At 45.3% G+C, this 21,582-nt stretch overlaps 1 protein-coding gene across 7 annotated transcripts in view; it reads left to right on the top strand.

Moving 5' to 3' along the window:
• The window catches only part of GAPVD1 (GTPase activating protein and VPS9 domains 1), a 223,688-nt gene that overhangs the window by 100,411 nt on the left and 101,695 nt on the right, over positions 1-21,582 (top strand). For 6 of the 7 annotated variants that reach the window (XM_029610986.1, XM_029610985.1, XM_029610984.1 and 3 more), the window contains 3 exons: positions 4,965-5,042; positions 5,260-5,642; positions 11,956-12,043. In XM_029610986.1, coding sequence (XP_029466846.1) covers positions 4,965-5,042; positions 5,260-5,642; positions 11,956-12,043 — 549 coding nt within the window. The remainder of the gene's footprint in view (positions 1-4,964; positions 5,043-5,259; positions 5,643-11,955; positions 12,044-21,582) is intronic. The other variant, XM_029610988.1, reaches the window with a different exon arrangement.

The following is a 21,582-nucleotide window of genomic DNA, read 5'->3' as shown; positions in this document are numbered from 1 at the left end:
CAGTAATGTGCTGCAAAAGTGTGAAGAGAGCTCCATGTTACAGCTTTACAGATCTCAGCAATCGGTACTGAATGATAGTGTGCTACTGAGGTTGCCATGGCTCTTACTGAGTGCGCCTTCACTCGTCCCTGGAGAGGAAGGCCTGCTTTGTTATAGCAGAATTCGATACAGTCTGCTAGCCAATTGGAGAGAGTTTGTTTGCCCACTGCGACTCCTGGTTTGTTTTTATCGAAGGAAACAAAGAGTTGGATGGATTTCCTATGGACTGCAGTGCGGTCTAGGTAAAATGCAAGTGCACGTTTACAGTCCAAAGTGTGTAAAACCCTCTCGCCCTGGTGAGAGTGGGACCTTGGGAAAATGTGGGCAAAACTATAGACTGATTCAAGTGGAAGTCAGTAACCACCTTGGGAAGGAATTTAGGATGAGTATGGAGGACCACTCGGTCATGTAGGAACCTTGTATAGGGTGAGTATGTGACAAGTGCTTGTAACTCACTAACCCTTCGAGCAGATGTAATGGCTACTAGGAAGAGGACTTTCCATGTAAGAAATTTAACATCGCAGGAGTGCAAAGGCTCCAACGGGGAGCGCATGAGCCTTGTAAGTACTACATTCAGGTCCCACTCGGTGACTGGTGGCCATAGAGGGGGCTTGAGTTGTAGTAGGCCCCTCATAAACCCACTCACAAGGGGTTGCATTGTTACCGGGCCATCCCCAACTCCCTTGTGAAACGCTGAGATGGCACTTAGGTGTACCCTCACCGAAGAAGTCTGGAGGCTAGAGTCTGAAAGGTGCCAGAGATAGTCTAATAGAGACGGAGTGGGGCAGGAAAAAGGGTCAATACCTTTTTGCGTGCACCATATGGTAAATCTATTCCACTTAGAACGATAGGATTTTCATGTGGAAGGCTTTCGTGAAGCTACAAGCACTTGAGAGACATCAGTTGAAAGGTTGAGCGGTTGCAGGATCAAGCTTTCAATATCCAAGTTGTGAGGGATAGGGTCAACTTCCAGAGTCCAGAGAAGGTGCAAGCAAACGATGTGCTCTCTATTTTGAGTTTACCACCTGGCACCTGCAACTCTAGCAACTCTGTAAGCGAATTTATAATTTTTTCCTTCCTCTCCCTCTGGTAGTCCCACTATACTTTGGTCAGCCATAGTTTTTCAAGTTATCTAGCTTGCTCAGGGTGTCCCTCAACTATCTCTCCAACAAATCAATTTTACTGTGAGCCCCTGTAAGGGACATCTCTGATTCCTTACTTGTATTTCTGTAACAGCAAGACATGGCAAATTCTCCTGCAAAGACAATACCAGAGAAGCCACTTTCAACACTACCTTTCCCAGTTCACTGATGCTAGCCTTGAGCTTCTCTGAGAATGTCTCAAACATCTGCAGTGTCTGGGAGTGGATAGAGAGGGCCATTCCTCATCTGAAGCGTGCTGCTTGGTCAGGCTAGATTTTCCTCCTGTACTTTTTCTGCCCGTCTGCTGAGCTTTGCCTGTTTGATCAGCCCACATTGCAGGAAGGAGTTTTTAGGGGGGTCTCCATATTCATTTTTAGCCTGATTCATGCAGATATCAAGCAGATTTGAAAGAATTGATGGGGATCCAAGGAGCTCTGAGCTCTCATGCCTGCTGAGGTCTAGCATATTATGTGACCCCCCCAATCCCTGTATTTGAGGTTTATCTTCACTGTCTGACCCTAAAGGATCAGCAGTGCTTTCTCCATTTTACAGTGCCAGATAGGCATTTTTTGTTTCAGGCGCAGCCCTTTGGGATTTGCAACCACCCCAAACACCTTTTCAAAGGTAAGGGTGATGGTGACTGTGATGTTGCACAGGGAAGGTGTTTAGTTCACCCATTTCTAGGTGATTGACTGCTAAGAGTGTAGTCAGGTTGGGACACATTTCGGCCACATAGTAGGTGATACCGTTGTTGCAGGAGTTTGGTTGGATTGTCTGCCCCAGGAGCCATCTTCAGCCATCTCAGGCACTGGATTATCTGGGAGTTTAGTTCGATATGGAGGTACAATGCGTACATCTACTGGATCAAGAATTCAAGTTCTCTAGCCAAATCCGGGCATTTGGTTTGACCAGGAATCTAATGGTATGCGCCTGTCTGCATATTCTTGGATCCATGGCAGTAGCATTGGTCCTAGTGCTGTGGGCAAGGGTGCACATGTGTTCTCTTTTTAAAGAACCATGCTTTCTAGGTGCATTCCCCAATCTTGGATCTTTTCCAGGCATCTGTTGTGGTTGGCATCACCAAGACTACCTTGTAATGGTGGATGGATCTTATGCTTGGGTAAGTCAATTTATCCTTCATTGCCTCAGGTACAAACTTAGATTGTGAGCCCTCTGGGGACAGGGAAATAGCTGCAGTACCTGAATGTAATCTGCTGAAAGGAGGCATATAAAATAAATAAATAAGCTCTTAGAATGGGATGTGAACTTGGTGCACCAGTCTCAATCATAGGCTTTGGATGCCAGTCATTTGGACTGGGCAGAGGTTGCATTGTCAGGAGCTGTTTACTCTAGGAGAGTGGACCAGTAGAGATAGTAAAGTGGCCCATCACCTGGCTAGAGGCTAGGGTTTTCAGCTGGCTCTCATGATAGTTACATCTTTGAGAGTGGCACAGGCAGTCCAGGTAGTATCAGATGATACCATGATGGGCCTACATCTTCTTTGGCCAGAAGTGAACTTGGAGGCCTTTTCAGAATATTACATAGACCCGGAGGAATGGTCTCTTTCTCTCAGGCAGCCTTCAATCTCATTGTTGCACAATAGGGTCTCCCGGATCTGTATATGAAGGCGCACGATGCCCTGGTGCAGGTTTGGCCACAAGAGCCACTTCTGTATGGAGTTTCTTCGTGGCCCATGATAGGTATGGTATTTCAGAGTGCCACTTGTCATCAGGGCCTAGTGGTGCTAGTTGTTTTGGCTTGGTCACGTCAACCGGGGTAGACAGTCTTCAGATGTCTGACTTATGGCTACCCTTTATGGTTTCCGCCTCACAAAAGGTTGTTGTCCCAGGGTCCCATGTTTCCCATAGATATGGATTGAATTATTTTGCGGTTTGGCCCTTGATAAAGCAAGCAGGACAGTTATTCTCAGGCTATAGTGGCCACCTTCCTGAAGACTAGAACATTTTTTCTTCTTCCTTGGTTTATGTCTGCATATGGAGAATATGCAAGGTGCTCCTGGCAGTGCATCAGTTTCTTTTTTAATGGCTTGGCTCTGGACTCATTGAAGGTACAAGTGACAGATCTCTCTTACTGTAGAGGAGCATATTCATGGTAGACCACCATCTTCTCATCTAGATATGTCTTGTTTCTTCAGAGTTGTGAAGTATATTAGGCTTCTGCTTCAAGTTATGGACTTGCTCTGGGATCTGAATTTAGTTTTGGTCTTCGTGGCAGAATCTCACTTCGCTCCTTTTAAGTCTCTCTCTCTCTACGACTCCTTACTTGATGCTTTTCCTGGTAGCTCTTTGTTCGGCTATAAGGATCTCAGTTTTCCAAGCGCTTCTTGTGGTGAGTCCTTCTGATGATTACCAGGGACAGACTCCAAATTCATTCAGTTCCCCCCTCCTGTCCAAAAGTTGTTTTGGAATTCCAGCTCAACCAGGTGATCTCAGGCGTTTTGTGACCTGCCAGGATCAGAAGTCTACACTTTTTCTTCATCTCTTGGATGTGCAGAGATATCTTTTTGTGAACACTTTCAGAAAATCAAATCACCTGTTTGTTCTCTATAGTGTATCATACAAAAGTGAGGCAGCTACTAGGGCTGCAGTTGCGTGCTGATTTAAGGAAAAATTACTGCGGCTTATGTGTATTCTGATGTTTGGTTGCCGAAGCAAGTGAGAGCAGAGTTGTCTTGGGCAGAGTTGCACATGGTCTCGCCTTTGGAGATATGTAGAGGATTGTCCTTGTATATTTTCACCAAGCATTATCATCTGATTGTCCAGGGTATAGAGAGGAGGCATCCTTCACCTCAGCAGTTTTACACGGGGTTTGGGACAGCATCCCACTCTGAGGGAGTAGCTTGGGTACATCCTACTGGAGTAGACTGGTTGGACTGGATGAAGAGGAAGGTGAAATTACTTCTTACCTGATTTCCTTTCCTTGAACACAGTCAGACCAGTCCACGACCCTCCCTATGCTGCTGGTATCTTCAGTGTCCTTATTCACTCTTACAGAAGATGTGTTTGCAGGCAAATAAGCAGAAGTAGGAAACAAAGTGAATGTCTGCTTTGCTACAGATGACTTTTTTTATTCTACTGTTTGGAATCTCAGCCTTTGTTTCTGCTTCCTGATTTTTCTTGGTCTATTGATTAAAAAAAAAAAAGAAAAAAAAAAGAAGAATGAAAACTGGTAATATGGTTAAATTGTTGTGTTTATGTTGTCCACAGCTTGTTCAGGAATACTGGTAGGCTGGTATCAGCACAGATGTATATAAGGAGTGACATCAGCTAGCCTGATGATCTCTGTCTCCATCTGTTGGTTGGTGTGCATAACCCATTGGTGTGGGCTGGCCTGACTGTATTCAAGGAAAGGAAGTTATCAGGTAAGAAGTAATTTCACCATTAAAATGATTAAAATACAAAACTGCAGGGCTGGGTCTCCTGGCTGAGGCAGCAGTAGAAGACTTCAGTTCAAGACTCCCGTCTGATAGAACCGCAAAGGCAACATGCTTAATCCAAGGAAAGGAATAAAAACAAACAGCTGCCATTACTGCAGCAATCCTGTCCTCCAAGGGTACTTGTGTTGCCTGGGCATGCTGCCTGGGATAGGGAGTTTGATAGATAGGAAAATATGAGAGAAAAAAAAAAACAAAATTACACAATGAAGTTGTTACTTACAATGTTTTGACATGGTTGAAGAGTTTTTCAGGTGCAGATATTTTGATGCCTTTTTTACAATAGTGTGTTGCTTTTGCATAATTCATCTCCGGTGTTTGTATTTCAGGAGCACATCAGCTGACCTCACCCCCTTCCCAGTCAGACTCGTTGCTTGCAATGTTCGATCCCTTGTCTTCAGGTGATGGTAAGATGTGAAATAATACAGCATAGGCCAAATAAATGGTAAGAACAAACTCATTACTTGATGAGTTTGTTATAACTGTAAAACTGTTAAAAAGGTATGAACTTATCTAAAAGAACCACCATCTTTAATTCATATTTTTAAATCCGAGCATGAATTGCTTTTGATAGCCAAAATCCATACTTGTGATTTAATTTTTTTGTATTTGTTGCTGTTTAAGGTGCTTTAGCAGTGGTGAGGCCTAAAGTGCACTATGCAAGACCATCTCACCCACCGCCAGACCCACCCATCCTAGAGGGGGCCATTGGGGGCAATGAGGCCAGATTACCAATATTCAGTTCCCATACATTAATCTCAATCGATTCAGAAGCTTTCAAACAAAGACATTCCTACCCTGAGAGACTAGTACGCAGCAGGAGTTCCGACATTGTGTCATCTGTACGAAGACCCATGAGTGACCCTGGCTGGAATAGGCGACCTGGGAATGAGGACAGGGAAATGCCCTCTGGAGCTGTCACTTCGGCTGGCCTTGGCGTATCTTCATTGGTTGCTGCTCCTCAGTCATCTTCATCGTCCCCTAGTAAAGACTCCTCAAAAGGAGAGGTAATATCTCCTCTGGTGCATTTCACGCCCTGCTTCTCCGTAGTTTTCTTTTGTATTCTGCATGTATTTGCTCACAAGTTCTAGAACTTGAGATTCAAGCTAAAGTAAGGAGCATGACCCTTTATTTCTGTATTACTTTAATGGCTTGTTTGCATTTTATTTATGGGCTGGAAACATTCCCCTGATGTGAGATGGGTATGCATGCACCCAAATAAGCCATTAGATGTTGATAGATAGAGACAATTTTGGCTCATCCAGTCTGACCAGTAGTTTGAGTCCTAGCTTATTCTATGTATTCCCACAAGAAATACCAATAAAAACTATTGTAGTGCCTCCTAGTACCCCAACAACAGGAAACACAGTGCCATTTTCCATCTCATCCTGCTACATCTCTCCAGTCCCACACAGGTGGTGCTGAATAGAAAAAGGCCCCCTGACTTGGTGCGAGTGCATTCCACAAGGGCACTGTTGGTGTTCTGGGAGGAGGTGCAGGTGTTATTCCCTGCAGACATTTGTAGGGCAACCACTTGGTCTTCTTTGCATACTTCTGTGAATGTTCATGCCAAGATGCATTTGCCTTATGGCACCAGTCAGCACCATCTGTGCGGGACTGGACTGGTGTATCAGAACTAATGGAAAAGAAATTAAAAGTTAAGAAAATTTCTCCATGGTGTGCAATCAGCAATATTTCAGGGGTTTTTGGTTTAATTAGGGGAAATAGAAACCTACTAGCAGAGTTACTAACAATTATTTATGGACCATTTTAGCAAGCCAATAGTATACAACAATATTGTTATAATGAAAGTCACTCAAAGTCACTTCCCTGTATGTACCCAGATCAGCCCAGACTGCTGGGTTATGCCTCCCTTCCAGCAGATGGAGACAGAGAAAAACTTGAAGGACACCCCTGTAAGTACGATGCGCCACCTGCAGCCCCTTCAGTATTTCTCTGTCTCCAGCAGATGAAGGTGGCAGAACCTGCAGTCATGGCTAATTGATTCTAAACAAGAAAAAAAAAATAGAGCCGGGCCTCCCGAGGAGCAGAGTCATTTCTCCTCGGTGATAGGCTGCCGAGTGCCTTGCCCTTCACTCCAGTGTACCAGGAGCAGCAGCCGGTGAGTGACTGGGGGGGATTTACCGGTGGGCCAGTCCCTCCCCCCCCTGGCCCAGAGACAACCGCAGGTTGTGCTCTGGTGAGGCCAATTCGAATAAAAAAAAAAAAAAGAATCGGAACGCGTTGCTTTTTGCAGCTGTGCTGCTCTTATTCGGCCTCCCAGGCTCCGGGGTTTATTTTCGCGGCCTCTCCTCTTTGTTCAGTGCAGCGATGCCGCACGCTTCCGCCTGCAAATCCTGTGGGGAGCCGGCAGCACAGCTCTCCAGAGAGAGCCTCTGCTCCCGGTGTCTTCCCGGGGGCAAGGGCCCATCAGCGGGGGCAGGGGGAGGCAGGCACATCAGTCCCGTGGTGCAGGTGCCCTGATGCTGCCTTGTGGTACTCAGCCTGCCCCGCTCCCGCAGAACGCGGGAACGGTGGCCATTTTAGGAGCTTTAGATGCTGATGCAGTCAGCTCAGCAGGGGGGGGGGATCTCCCTCCTCAGTTACTTCCTCAAGAATTTTGCCCCGGGTCTCCCCATGATTTATGTCCTACTTTTCATGCTCATTTGGGTACCCCCCTCGTGAAAATTTAAAAGGCCAGCATCCTTTTTCGGCTGATTTTATATTACATAAGGCTTATTTAACTAGCCTTATGCTCATGGGAGATCCTGAGCCCCCTCCGGGGTGGCCTGGGGATGAGCCCTCTCCTCCCGTGCAGGTTCCTAGACCGGATCCTCCTGAGTTCTCCTGGATTAGGCTGGTCCGGAAAGGGTCTGGTTCCGAGAACCAGGGGGCGGTGCCGCTGGCGGATCTGCTTCAAGCGGGCATGGATGAGGATTCTGAGCGTGTGGCCCCAGTGGAAGGGGATGATCCTTGGGTCTTTAGGCTCTTTCGTAGAGATGAGTTGGAGCCGATGATTCCACATGTCCTAGCGGAGTTGGGCATACCGGCTGGTCAGATGCCGATGGATCAGGGCACGGTGGATCCAGTTCTGTCTGGTCTTCATCCCCCGGCTAGGACCTTTCCTTTTCATCCTATGTTGCTCCAGCTAATGTTTCGGGAGTGGGATACTCCGGAAGCTAGCCTTCACAAAGGCAGAGCTATGGAAAAATTGTACCCGCTGCCGGATGACTCTCTTGACCTCCTTAAGGTTCCCAAGGTCGATGCGGCCGTATCCACAGTCAGCAAGCGTACGACTATTTCTGTGGTTGGGGCGGCTGCCCTTAAGTATCCTCAGGATCATAAGCTGGAGGTGCTTCTCAAGCATATCTTCAAAGTGTTGGCTCTGGGGGTTTGAGCAGCTGTTTGCAGTAGTTTAATGCAGCGTCCGAGTCTCCGGTGGGTGCAACAGCTCCTGAGTGCCAGAGAGCTCTCCCCAGAGGAATCGAAGCAGGCTGATCATTTGGAGGCGGCGGAAGCATATGGGGCGGATGCCTTGTACGATCTCCTTCATACGTCTTCGCATACTATGGCTTCTGCGATGTCAGCCCGCAGGCTTTTATGGCTCCGTATTTGGTCGGCTGATGTTTCCAAGTCGCAGCTGGGTGCTTTTCCGTTTCAGGGGACATTACTTTTTGGAGATGATTTGGAGCAGCTCATTAAGTCCTTGGGGGACAATAAGGTGTACAAGCTCCCGGAGGATAGGCCAAAAGCTTCCAGAGGTTTTCCTCCCTTCCCGGTCGCGTTTTCAGGGGCAGCGCCATTTTTGCCAGTCTAAGAGGCTCCATTTTGCCAAAGACAGTTGTCCAGCAGGTCGCAGACCTGGTCTCATTCCTTTCGTGGCCGTAGACCCGCCCGAGACGGCAGTGCCACAGGGGTGACGGGAGTCAAGTCCTCCCAATGAAATAACGCCGACCCACTCCCCTGTTCCGGTCGTTGGGGGGCGGCTGTCCCTGTTTTACGAGAAGTGGGTCAAAATAAAGTCAGACCATTGGGTTCTAAACATTATAGAACACGGCTACACCTTAGATTTTGCTCGTCCCTTATGCGATCTATTTCTGGTGTCACCCTGTGGGTCTCTGGAGAAAAGGCGCCAGGTGTCTCTCACGCTTCGCCAGTTGTTGGACCTCGGGACGGTCATTCCGGTTCCTCTGAACGAACTTCGAACCGGCAGGTATTCAATTTATTTTCTGGTTCCGAAGAAGGAAGGGTTCTTCTGTCCGATTTTAGATCTGAAGAAGGTCAACAGAGCTCTGCGTGCCCCGTTTTCGTATGGAGACGCTACGTTCCATAATAAACTCCGTCATAGGGGAGTTTTTAGCGTCCCTCAATTTGACGGAAGTGTACCTACACATTGCAGTTCAGAAGGACCATCAGCGGTATCTCCAGTTTATGGTCCTCTGCAAGCATTACCAGTTTCAGGCACTTCCCTTCGGGCTGGAGACCGCTCCGTGCACATTTAACAAGGTGATGGTGGTCGTGATGGCGGCTCTCTGTCGCCAGGGGATCCTGGTCCATCCCTACTTGGACGACTGGCTCATTCAAGCGAATTCAAAGGAACTATGTGAGGCAGCGGTCGCTAGGGTGGTGCAGACACTTTGTGCTCTGGGTTGGATCATCAATGCGGACAAGAGCTAGTTGTCCCCCGCCCAGGTCCTGGATTTTTTGGGGGCGAGATTCGATACTTGGCTTGGGAAAGTCTTCCTGATGCATGATCAGATAGACAAACTCATGTTGCAAGTTCGGCGTCTCTTGTCCCTGCCAGTTCCCAGGGCATGGGACTATTTACAGGTTCTTGGTTCTGTGGCGTCTACTCTGGAGTTGGTCTTGTGGGCTTTCGCTCATATGAGGCCGTTGCAAAGGGCTTTGCTCTCACATTGGGACCCCAAGTCGGAAGCTTTTCCTTACCCCTGCAGGATCCGGCCAGGTCCAGCGTAGCTTGGTGACTGACCCACGAACACTTGTCATGGGGGATGGATCTGGAGGTCCCTCAGTGGACTATTATAATGACAGATGCCAGTCTTTCCGGCTGGGGGGCAGTTTGCCAATATCAGGCAGCCCAAGGCCAATGGATGCAGCAGGAAGCGCAATGGTCCATCAGTCATCTCAAGACCAGGGCAGTCCACTTGGCCCTGCAGAAGTTCTTGCCTCTGGTTCATCATCTGTCGGTGAGAGTGCTCTCCGACAACGCAACAATGATAGTATATATCAACCGGCAGGGAGGCACAAAGAGCCACCCTGTAGTGGCGGAGGCAGACGAGCTCATGGCCTGGGCAGAAACTCATCTGCTCAGGATAGCAGCTTCACACATTGCCGGAGTAGACAACGTATAGGCGGATTTTCTGAGCCATCAGAGATTGGATCCCAGAGAATGGGAGCTGTCTGAGGCATTCGCGTTGATATCTCATCGCTGGGGGATTCCCCGTTTGGATCTACTAGTGACTCGAGGTAATGCCAAGGCGCCGCGCTTCTTCAGTCGCAGAAGAGAACACGGAGCGGAAGGGGTGGATGCTCGTGTCCTCCCATGGCCTCGTGACATTCTGCTCTACGCATTCCCTCCTTGGCCTCTGGTAGGCAAGGTCTTGAGAAGGATAGACGGCCATCTGGAAGTGGTGGTGCTGGTTGCTCCGGAATGGCCTCAAAGGCTGTGGTTCGTGGATCTCCTCAACCTTGAGGTGGATGGGCCGCTCCATCTGGGTCATCTTCCGAATCTCCTGCAGCAGGGTCCAGTATTTTTCGACCAGGTGGATCGCTTTTGTCTAGCGGCTTGGCTTATGAGAGGCGGCAGTTGAGAAAGAAAGGGGTATCCGGATTCGGTGATTTCCACTCCTTTACGGGCTCTCAAAACTTCCATCTCTCTTACGTATGTCCGAGTCTGTATTTTTTGACTCTTGTGTAGTAGGTCGAATGTTTGCCCTAGGCAGGCCTCAATAGTCCACATTCTAGCCTTCTTGCAAGAGGGTTTGGCAAAAGGGCTAACTTTCAGTTCTCTCTGGATTCAAGTGGCGGCGTTAGGATGTTTACGTGGAAAGGTGGACGGTGTGAACATAGCAGCTCATCCGGTTGAGGTTCGTTTCCTTCGGGGTGCTAAGCATTTGCATCCACCATGTCGAGCTGTTTGTCCATCCTGGAGTTTGAATTTGGTCCTTAAGACATTGTGTGAACCTCCTTTTGAACCGCTCAGGTGCATCACTCTGAAGGACCTTACGCTCAAAACGGTGTTTTTGGTAGCTATCTACTCGGCTTGGAGAATTTCGGAAATTCAGGCCCTATCTTGTCGCGAACCTTTTCTTAGATTTTCCGATTTTGGCGTTTCTCTTAGAACTGTGCCGTCCTTTCTGCCTTAGGTTGTATTGGCTTTTCACGTGAACCAGTCTGTTGAGTTGCCTGCGTTCCCGGATTTGGATCAGAATTCTCCACATGCTCGTGAATTGAAGCGTTTGGATGTCAGGCGGGCGCTGATGCGTTACTTGGAGGTCATTAATAATTTTCGCCTGTCTGATCAACTTTTTGTCTTGTGGAGCGGTCCCAGGAAAGGGCACAAAGCTTCCAAGGCTACTATTGCCCGGTGGTTGAAGGATGCTATTGCTTCAGCATACATGTCACGGGCGAGTAGTTCCAGAGGGTCTTAAGGCTCATTCGCTCCGTTCTCAGGCGGCGTGCTGGGCAGAAAGTCAGTTGATTTCCCCTCAGGAGATCAGTAGGGCGGTAACCTGGAAATCTTTGCATACCTTTGCTCGGCATGACCGTTTGGATGTTCGGGCTCCTGACTCTGAGAGTTTTGGCAGTAGTGTGCTTCAAGCGGGGCTTTCTAGGTCCCACCCCATGTAAGGCGGCTTGGGTACTTCCCAGCAGTCTGGGCTGATCCGGGTTCGTACAGGGAAAGGAAAATTGGTTCTTACCTGCTAATTTTCATTCCTCTAGTACCACGGATCAGCCCTGACGCCCGCCCGGTTTTTTGATTCCGCTCGACAGATTATCGTTTTTTTTTTCCTGGCATACTATAGCAGGATGAAGATTTCACATTTTGTACATAGTTGAGTCTCCTAAATTTGGTTTAACAATTTAAATTTTTGGATTCCTGTTACCACTTTAATTCTGCTTTGATATTGTTTATACTGAAGGGGCTGCAGGTGGCGCATCCTACCTACAGGGGTGTCCTTCAAGTTTTTCTGTCTCCATCTGCTGGAAGGGAGGCATAACCCAGCAGTCTGGGCTGATCCATGGTACTACAGGAATGAAAATTAGCAGGTAAGAACCAGTTTTCCTTTGCCCTTCCAGAATGAAGACCGAAAAGACAGCGATGATGAGAAATCGGACAGGAACAAACCCTGGTGGAGAAAGCGTTTTGTTTCAGCAATGCCCAAAGGTAAATTGGAAACCACCATTTAACTTCAGCATCTCAAGTTGAATACCAGAACATCTCTGAAATTTTAGTTTTTCAAAACAAAGAAAATATCACTGATAAGGAAATATATATATTAGATACCTACTAATTCAGTGATATTGCTATGCTAGAATACCAGCTTTCAGCGAAGTGCTAAGGCTTTTCTCAGCAGTTATAAATTCCTGACTGGCTGGGATTAACCGTACACCTGACTTCGTGGTTAATTTTAGCAGCAACCTTTAATATTTGAGTGTGCAGGTTGGGGCAGGGCTCTTCTCTGACTCCCCTAGGATGAGTGCAGTGCAGCAAGATAGCAATGTGCGGCCCTAGCTTGCCGCACCTAAATCTCTCAGGCCTGTGTTCGGACTGTGTAACAGGCTGTGAAGGCACTTCAGGGAGGCCTGTTTCCTCTGCTACTGCTAAGGTGACAAGGGTCTCGCGGTGGTCTCCCTTGGCAGCGAGGGAACGGCTGCTATATTGTGTTCTTCAGCAGGGCCATCAGAGGAGGATCGTGGAGGTTCTGCTGTTGAAGATTTTCCCCTGGATAGGAGAGGTTTGGATTTGGAGGATTTTCCCTTGGAGAGGGATTCGGAAGGATCCCAGGCTTTCTCCATGGAGTTTTTGCTGATGCATAAGGAGCAGCAGAAGAGAATGCTAGGTCCAGGTCTTGATCCAGGGTTGATACTTGACCCATGAAGAACCCCGTGCCAGTCGAAAGAATTTGGGGAGCGTTCGCTGTGTGCTGGGTCTTTCCTCTCAAGCAGGTGTAACTGGGGGAGGGGGATACTGAGGACTCAGATAATCTTGATGCTGCTACGGGAGATTGCTCAGGTAGAGACCAGATGCCAGCTGCGGCAGACCCGGCAGAGGAACAAATGTAGCTTCGGTGGACGAGGGGGGCTGATCCCAAGGTGGTATGCCTTTTCCAAAGAGAAGAAATCTGGCCTTTGATTCCACTTGTGCTTCAGGAGCTGGAGATCAAGGTATCTAAGGAGGGAGCGGATCCTGTGAGGATGGTTTTTGTGGACCAGCAAAAGCTTTTCCTTTCATAAGTCTGTGAAGAAGTCGGTGGTTTCGGAGTGGGACACTCCAGAGCAATGGTTCCCTCTAAGGTGAGAGCATGAGCAATCGCTCATACATTTGCTGAGCATCGCTCATATGTTTTATATGGTCGCTCGCAAAAATGCTGAGCAAGATTACAGTGTGCCTCTGGTGTTTGTGAGAAGGTGAATATTTATTTTTAGAAAGAGAGCGACACATTTATGCTAGAGTGGATTTATGAACTTTTAAGTAAGAGTGGATTTTTTCTTTGCTTTTTCCACTGACAAAATCTTTTGGTACCCGAAAAGAGTGACAGAATCGTAAGATTTATAAAATCATTAGTGAAACAGATAAATAGGTAACGGCTATTTACTCTTTCAAATTTTAAAATAGTTTTCTAATTTCTACTCATGTCTAAGCATCAAGCTGAAGAGAGTTAAAGTAACATCTAAAAAGCAATGTTTGGGATTTAAGATGGAGTGGTTGACTGCATGTTCTGTTGAAACAGACTTATTGCATGGCGCTGGACAGCAGGTGCTTCTGGGAGAAATTTTTAGTTACTTGGAGACAGATGGTGTTATCTGCAAAATTTGCTTTAAACCTGGATCTAATAGCGAATGGACCTCAGGAAAAACATGGACCTGAACGGAAAGTGGACCATCTCAAATGACATCTGCATCAGAAATTTCATATCGATTCAGTCACAAAGCTTAAAAACCAATCCAGAGGATTGTTGAAAAAAAATAAGAATCTAAACATGAACGTGAAAATAGAAAAGAACTCACTCCGTGAAAACAAGCAACACCTGAAGAGGTAAAGGTTTTAATAGACAATGTTTTGCTTGCTGTTAAAATAATTCTTCAATGTTATCAGTCCAGGATATTCACGACCATGTTGCTAAATATGTGAAAATATCAGAAAGTTGGAGAAGTAAGAATTACGCCTTCGAGCTTATCCAGTATATTAATTCAGCTATCAGAACTAATGTATTAAATGAAATTAGAAAATCATTAAATTAATAACTTGTGAAAGTTTGTCTATTTTTGGGGCTATTCAACAATTTTATATGGAAAATGAGTTAAATTTGAACTAGATGATAATGTTTACTTCGGATGGAGCATCAGTCATGCTAGGCAAATGAAAAGGTGTAGCTGCTGTTTTGTGCCAGTCCATGCCACACTTATCAGAGCAACATTGTGTGGTACATCGTGAGGATCTAGGTATAGATGATGTTTGGAAAGATACTCTTGATGAAGGAAATAGAGACTTTAAGAATTATTTACACAATTTTCTGCAGACCATCTGTTAAGCGGGCAAAACTTGAAGAATTTGCCAAAGTTGCGGAGGAAGATGTGATTGCATTTAGACCACTAAATGAAATCAGATGGATGTCCAGACATTTTGCAATAAATGCTTTGATTAAGAACTACATAGAAACATAGAAATGACAGCAGAAGAAGACCAAACTGCCCATCCAGTCTGCCCAGCAAGCTTTCACACTTATTGTTCTCATACTTATCTGTTACACTGACCGCTGAGGTCAGGGCCCTTATTGGTAACGTTTTGGTTCTAATTTCCTTCCACCCCGCCATTGATGTAGAGAGCAGTGCTGGAGTTGCATCAAAGTGAAGTATCAAGCCTAATTGGTTAGGGGTAGTAACCGTGGCAATAAGCAAGCTACTCCCACGCTTATTTGTTTATCCAGCCTGTGCAATTTAGTCCTTGTGGGTTGTTGCCTGAATATAAATACTCTACTTCATTCCCTCCTGCCTTTGAAGCAGTGAGCTGCGCTGTTTATGTATTCAAAGTGAAGTATCAGGCTTGATTGGTTCGGGGTAGTAACCGCCGCAACAAGCAAGCTACTCCCACGCTTATTTGTGAATGCAAATCCTTTTTCCCACATTTCCTCTTGCCGTTGAAGCATAGAGCAATGTTGGAGTTGCATTAACCGTGTGTATGTTTATTGAATTAAGGGTATTAATCACCAGGTAGTAGCCGTCATTCCTGCAAGCCACCCCCCCATGCCTCTTCTCTTCACATCCTCAAGACTTTATGGATCCACAGTGTTTATCCCACGCCCCTTTGAAATCCTTCACAGTTTTGGTCTTCATCACTTCCTCCAGAAGGGCGTTCCAGGCATCCAACACCCTCTCCATGAAGAAATACTTCCTGACATTGGTTCTGAGTCTTCCTCCCTGGAGTTTTAAATCATGATTTTTTTTCCACTGGAAAATGTATTAGTGGAATACTGCCAACAAGTTGCTGAAGACGATGATCCTGTTCATAAATAATTGTCTTAAAAAATTACAAAGTACAGACCACCATGTTGCAATCACAATACTTAATAAAGTTCTAGCTGAACTTGTGGATTTGTGTAAAATTCTGCAAAGTGTACTTTCAACTGTCGAGGCTTTTCTGTTTACAAAAATCAAAAAACTTAGGTCTTGGAGACAATTCACATTTCCACGCAGACACACGTAATCTGCTCTTTTCATTTCAATTTTCAGTTAACACAAAATCAATAATTATATTCACCCAGTGGACATGTGGCCATATGGACAGTCTATTTCCAGATGAAGAATTAAAAGATTGGTCAGTGTTTTGACACAGACTGTTTCTCTACACCTGCGAATCTAGAAAATTATTTATAGACTTGAGCAGATAAATAGGCTTGCCATCAGATACTGCCTTCTGTTGAAAAGGGATTACAAATCCCTTCAAAAGGATCTTTGTAACCAGTATCCAGAAACTAGAACAGTAAATACATTTTCAGATATAGTTACATTTTCTAAATAACAGGATCCGTTCAGGGACGTATTTTTACTTCTGGATATTTGTGGCACATTCCAGGCTTCTAGTGCTGAGTGTGAAGGAGGATTTAGTCTAATGAACAGTATAAAAACAAAATCTAGAAATCGCGAGTCATGTGATGGCAGCCTAGGGGTAGGACGTATTCAGGCAGAGCTCCCGGTGTCCGGCTCCATTAATCCGATTTCATCCTAACTCTACACCCACCAGTCGGCGTGGTCTTGTGTTAAGATGTCCAAGAAGTCTCTCCCGGATATTTGAGCTGCTAAAAAGGCAAGACGACAAAAATCTAAGGAAACTGAGGAGGATCGTCCAACAAGGGAATGACAACTGTGCTTCAGATGAGGAATGGCCGCTGCTGCAGATGCCTCTCAACACCATGAAATCACTGCAGGCTATGTTCAACAAATTCTCTGATAAGATAACTGCAAGTATTAACTCTAAACTGGGAGTGGTTGTCGAGAAAGTTACACAATTAGTCTCCTCCGTGCAAGATAATGCGTCTTGGCAGGAGGAGACGGGACAAGTAGATGACCTTGAACTTTCTCTAATGAGCACGAGCTCAAAAATAGACATGCTGGAGAGAAAGCTTACCATGGCAACAGAGAAATTAGATGACCTGGAGAATCAGGGGAGAAGGAAAAACATTCGGGTCGTCTGGATTCCTGAAGCAGCTGAGGGTAAAGACCCTGTTGGATGTTTGGCAAATGCTGCCCGAGGTGTTTGGGCCTACAAACTAAGCATGATCTAGTTATAATTGAAAGAGCGCACAGAGCGTTGGTGCCTCTCCCTGCAGCTGGAGCTCGGCCTCATGTGCTTATTATTAAATTTCATTATTACTTTGACAAAGCCCATGTTTTTGAGCAAGCGAGACAACAAAAGGAGATCCCATTTGTCAATCGCAGGGCATTTTCTTTCCCTGACTACTCTCAACTGATGCCAAAAAAAAAAAAAGAGTGGCGTTTATGGCTGTTAAAAAGTCCCTTCATGATAAGGGTTATCCAGCCTGCTTGAAAGTCATGCTAAATGGTCATGCTCATTTTTTTGAGTCTGAGGCAGAAGTTCTTCGACTCAGTCAGCAGATCTGAAGACTGAGGAAAACTGACTACATCAGGGCCATATTGGGTGTATGGGGCACCATTTTGACCTAGCTGGCACGGGGAGCGGAATTCAAAAAGAAAAAAGAACTCGTGACTCCTCAGAGAAGGAAGAATGGGGTTGATTTGGGGGGGGGGGGAAGGGTGGCTTGTTTTCTTTTTGTACTATTGTCTTTGTGTCAATGCGCGAGGGAAGTAACGGGAGAGTTTTCTTTTTATGGAGCTCCTGTTCAGTGAGATGGGGCAACGCAGGGCCCATGTGGTATACTGCCTGTGCTGAGCCGCGGATGGCATGGGATTTCTAGGCAAAAGTGAAGTTTTACCTGGCTCCTGCCAACAAGTTTGATCCATTTTCTTGGACTGTGTTTAAATTTGATTTGTTTTTATAATGTGGGAAGTGCAAATTGGGGTTGTTTTTTTTGTTCTGATTGGGAGCAGGGATCTCTGGATAACTCTGGGGTCTCAGGGGACAATCGCTACTCAGGGTTTATCGTAGGGGGGGTGCAGTGTTTGTGGTCTGTTCAGTTCAACCAGAACAGGGACAGGGGATTAGGAGGGATGGACTGGGGAAGTTTTAGGGTGGGGAGTAGGGTTTGGGTGATGTATGTTCTTTTTTGGCAAGGGGGACTGGGTGCGGTAGGGGTTGGAGGATTAAAGGCTGGGTATTTGGTACCAGGGAGAGATGGTATGGGAGTGTTGTGGTTACGGTTAAGCAGAGACCGGGGGTGGGTTAGCTGGATGTTTGGGGAATTTGTTCTAGCTGTTTTAGGGAATGTGGTAGTAAAGTTTGGAAAATCACACAGGTGACTAGCTAGGTTTTTTTTTCCTATTAGTTTCATGTAACTGGCAGGTTAGGGACCCGCTTCATGTATATGGGTTTATGTTGTATGGTTTGGTCAGATGCCACATAACTTCAAAATTGTCTCCTTAAATGTCAGAGGTATTTCTTCTCCAGTGAAGAGAACTAGGATCCTGCAATATCTGATGAATCAAGGGGACTGTCACGTTTTTGCAGGAAAGATATCTGCTAGCCAGTGAACATAAATTTAAAAGAGCTTGTGTAGGTCAGGTGTACGCAGCGTCTTATTCCTTAAACAGCAGAGGAGTCTGTATTCTCATTCATAGGGATTGCCCTTTACAGATACATAACTTTTGTTGTGATTCAGACAGGCGCTGTTCTTCTAGAGGGCCGCCTTGATGGGAAAGCTTTGACGCTCATGGTGGTATATGGCCCAAACAGCAGACAGTCTGATTTCCATACTCAGCTCTGTACTGTACTGCTAGAGTTTGGTTGTGTCAATCTGTGTTGGGGGGGGGGGGGGGGGGGGGCAATTAGAATATGTGCTTGAATCCAAAATTGGATAGATCCCGAGGGGATATGTCCAGTGGCGATATTAGAGGGGATCTCTCCAGTCTGATACAAACATAGGGCTTGATTGATGTGTGGAGAGAGTGGAACCTTAGAAGTCAGAATTATACTTTTTTTTTTTCTCTAGGCACCACTCCTATAGCCGTATAGATTATTTTCTATGTAATGGCTCTTTAGCAGCCGCAGTAGTAGATGCGGATATTCTGAAATGCACCATTTCAGATCACATTGCAGTAGTTATTGATGTGGGGTTTCCTGGTGATCAGAGAGGCCCTTCCGTCCCTGGTGGTTGAATGTCTTTGCTGGGGGATAAAGTTTTTCAGGCTAAAATAAAGGATTCTATCCAAAGATTTCAAGTTCATAATCCACCTGGGAATACTGACCCTACTGTAAAATGGGAGGCCCTAAAGGCTGTAGTTCAGGGAGACATTATCTCACTCACTAGTTGTGTTAATTGCCAACAGCACAAAGAACAAGCACTTTTGGAAACCCAGATTAAATCCTTGGAAGGGGAACATAAATTGACTGGCTCCAAAAAAAATTCTCAGAAAATTAACTTTGGCTTGGGATAAACCGAAACAGCTACAAGTCACAAAATTTGAAAGGGCAATGCGCTACTCCAGACAAAAATACTACGAACATGGGGGTAAATCTGGTTCTTTATTAGCTAAATTGAGAGAGACTAAATTGGACTTCACACCTGTTTTCGATATGCAAGATGGACAGGGGGTGGTGAAATATCTTGCAGAGGACATTAATAAACAGTTTCTTGATTTATTTTTTTTCACGAATTTATATCGTACCCACTGGGTCCGGAAGGACCGGTCATAGAGGAATTTTTGCAGTCCTTGGGTTTACCTCATCTGGCTCTGAAGGATGCAGATATTTTGCCGGCCCCTATTGGGGAAGAAAAGGTATACTAGGCCTTAATACTGGAGGGGGGGAAATTCCAGGACCCGATGGGTATTCTGTAGAATTTTATGAAAAATCAGTGGACCTACTGGCTCCTCAGTTGTGCTAATTATTTAAGAATGCCTAGGGCATGGGTGGGTTCTTTGACTGAGGCCCTCATAATATTGATACATAAAAAACCCAAGGATCCCTTGGAATGTGCATCATATATGCCTATTTCATTAATTAACACAGATGTTAAATTATTGGCTAAAATCCTGCAACTCTGAATAGAAGATCTAATGCCCAATCTCGTTCACTCAGAGCAGACTGACTTTATAAAGGGCAGCCTATCAGTCAGTAATACCCGATTATTTAATATTCTGCAGGTGGCATCAAAAAAGAAATTGAAGGCTGTGATTCTGTCCCTTGATGCAGACAAGGCATTTGACAGGGTGGCCTGGCCTTTTGTTAACTGTGCTGTAGCATTTTGGGTTCCCTGCGGATTTTGTGGGTTGGATACGAGTACTGTATACTAATACTTGGGCTTGAGTGGTCACGAGCGGGATACTGTCTGTACCAGTTAACACAGAGAGAAGGACGAGACAGGGATGCCCCCTGTCACCCCTTTTCTTCGCCTTAGTGATAGAGCCCTTAGCACGAGCGCTATGGCGTTCGGCACATATTCAGGGATTTACGCTGGGGGGTATGTCTCACAAAATTTCCTTGTATGCTGATGATACACATTTTTATTTAACAAAGATAAACAGTTTGGTGACCGCACTATGACATTTACTGGATTTTTATGATTCATTATCTGGTTACACTATTAATTTCAACAAGTCTGAAATCGTTCGTGGGAGGGGAGTGAAGAGTGAGCTGGGGGTGGGGGGTGGGGGAGCGGATGTATTTCAGGTGGCACACACTGGGTTTAAATACTTGGGCCTCTGGGTACCCAGGAATTTTGCTAAATTATATCAAGACAATTATGTCCCCTTGTTCGCTAAAATTAACAGAGATTTGGATAGCTGGGCTCATCTCTCTATTTCATTACTAGGTAGGGTTAATTTGATAAAGATGGTCATTTTGCCTCGTTTAATTTATCCATTTATGCATCTGCCCCGTGATATTTCTCTGATAACTTTTCGGCAGTTGCAGGGTGTGGTTACTAGTTTTATATGGCAGGGCAGGCCAGCCTGGTTAAAGTATATTGTGATAGGTAAACATAAGGACACAGGAGGACTGGGCCTCCTTGAATTTCAGTGGTATAACTGGGCATGTTGTTTAGTATGTTTACGGGAATGGGCAGGAGCTGACCCTTCTCAGGCTTGGACAGAGATTGACAAGGAGGTGGCAAGGGGCTGTAATTTAGCAACATTATTACACCTGCCATCATCCTCTCCTTGCCTACGGGCAATACTAAGAGATCATAAGATTATTTCCCATTCTGTAAGGGTTTGGAGGGTGGTTTAGCGCTCTCTAGCTGTTCCAGAGGGTCTCAAATCCTGTATGACCTTTTTGTTCTGTAACCCCCAGGTTTCACAATGCACGTTTTCCCAGACATGGAACGTTGGGTAACGGCTAGATTGAGGTACTTGGGTCAGTTGGTGGAGGATGGCTGGTTACGGTCTTTTATTGAAATGGAGACCAATAGTTTATGTATCTGCCCGACTCTGGCTGGAGTTTCGCCCCCACTGGGGCTGCCTCAGGGGCTAAAATGAATAAATATAATCGTGTAAACAATACAGGACATACGAAATTTAAATAATAAATAAAATAAATAAAACCATTAAAATGTGTGAAAAGAGGTAACACAAAATTTGACGAACACTTAAAATGATGCAGACAAAGATACATTCAAAATACAGCATTGAAGATAATGTTGGCACAATGCATATTACCTTATATATAATGTTCAACAATTGGCTGAGTGTCACAAGCATTCACAAATGTTTGCATATACTGATCTAGTGGTCAGATGTTTCTGCAATAAATAATAAAAACTATATAATGGTCACAAACAAAAATTGGAATGACACATATGGAAAATAGAAAAAAGACATATAAACTAAAAATAATTTAAACAGTGAAAGCTAATGTAATATAATAAATATGGTATGAAAATGTAAAAATAAATAAGTGAAAAAATGTTATGACGATATTGAAAACCATTGTGTTGAATATAGAGTGAACTAAAACCCTAAACATAAATTAGAAATGTGGATAAAAAATAGCAAAAATAATATCGAAGGAATAATCCACTTAAACTAGACTACGAGGCTAACCATTATTATCGACAGTATGCTGGAAATTTA

The sequence above is a fragment of the Rhinatrema bivittatum genome, chromosome 8 (assembly GCF_901001135.1).
Source record: "Rhinatrema bivittatum chromosome 8, aRhiBiv1.1, whole genome shotgun sequence".
NCBI classification, from domain to species: domain Eukaryota; kingdom Metazoa; phylum Chordata; class Amphibia; order Gymnophiona; family Rhinatrematidae; genus Rhinatrema; species Rhinatrema bivittatum.
Note: the sequence above shows the minus strand (reverse complement) of the source record. Positions and strands in the feature narration are given on the sequence as shown.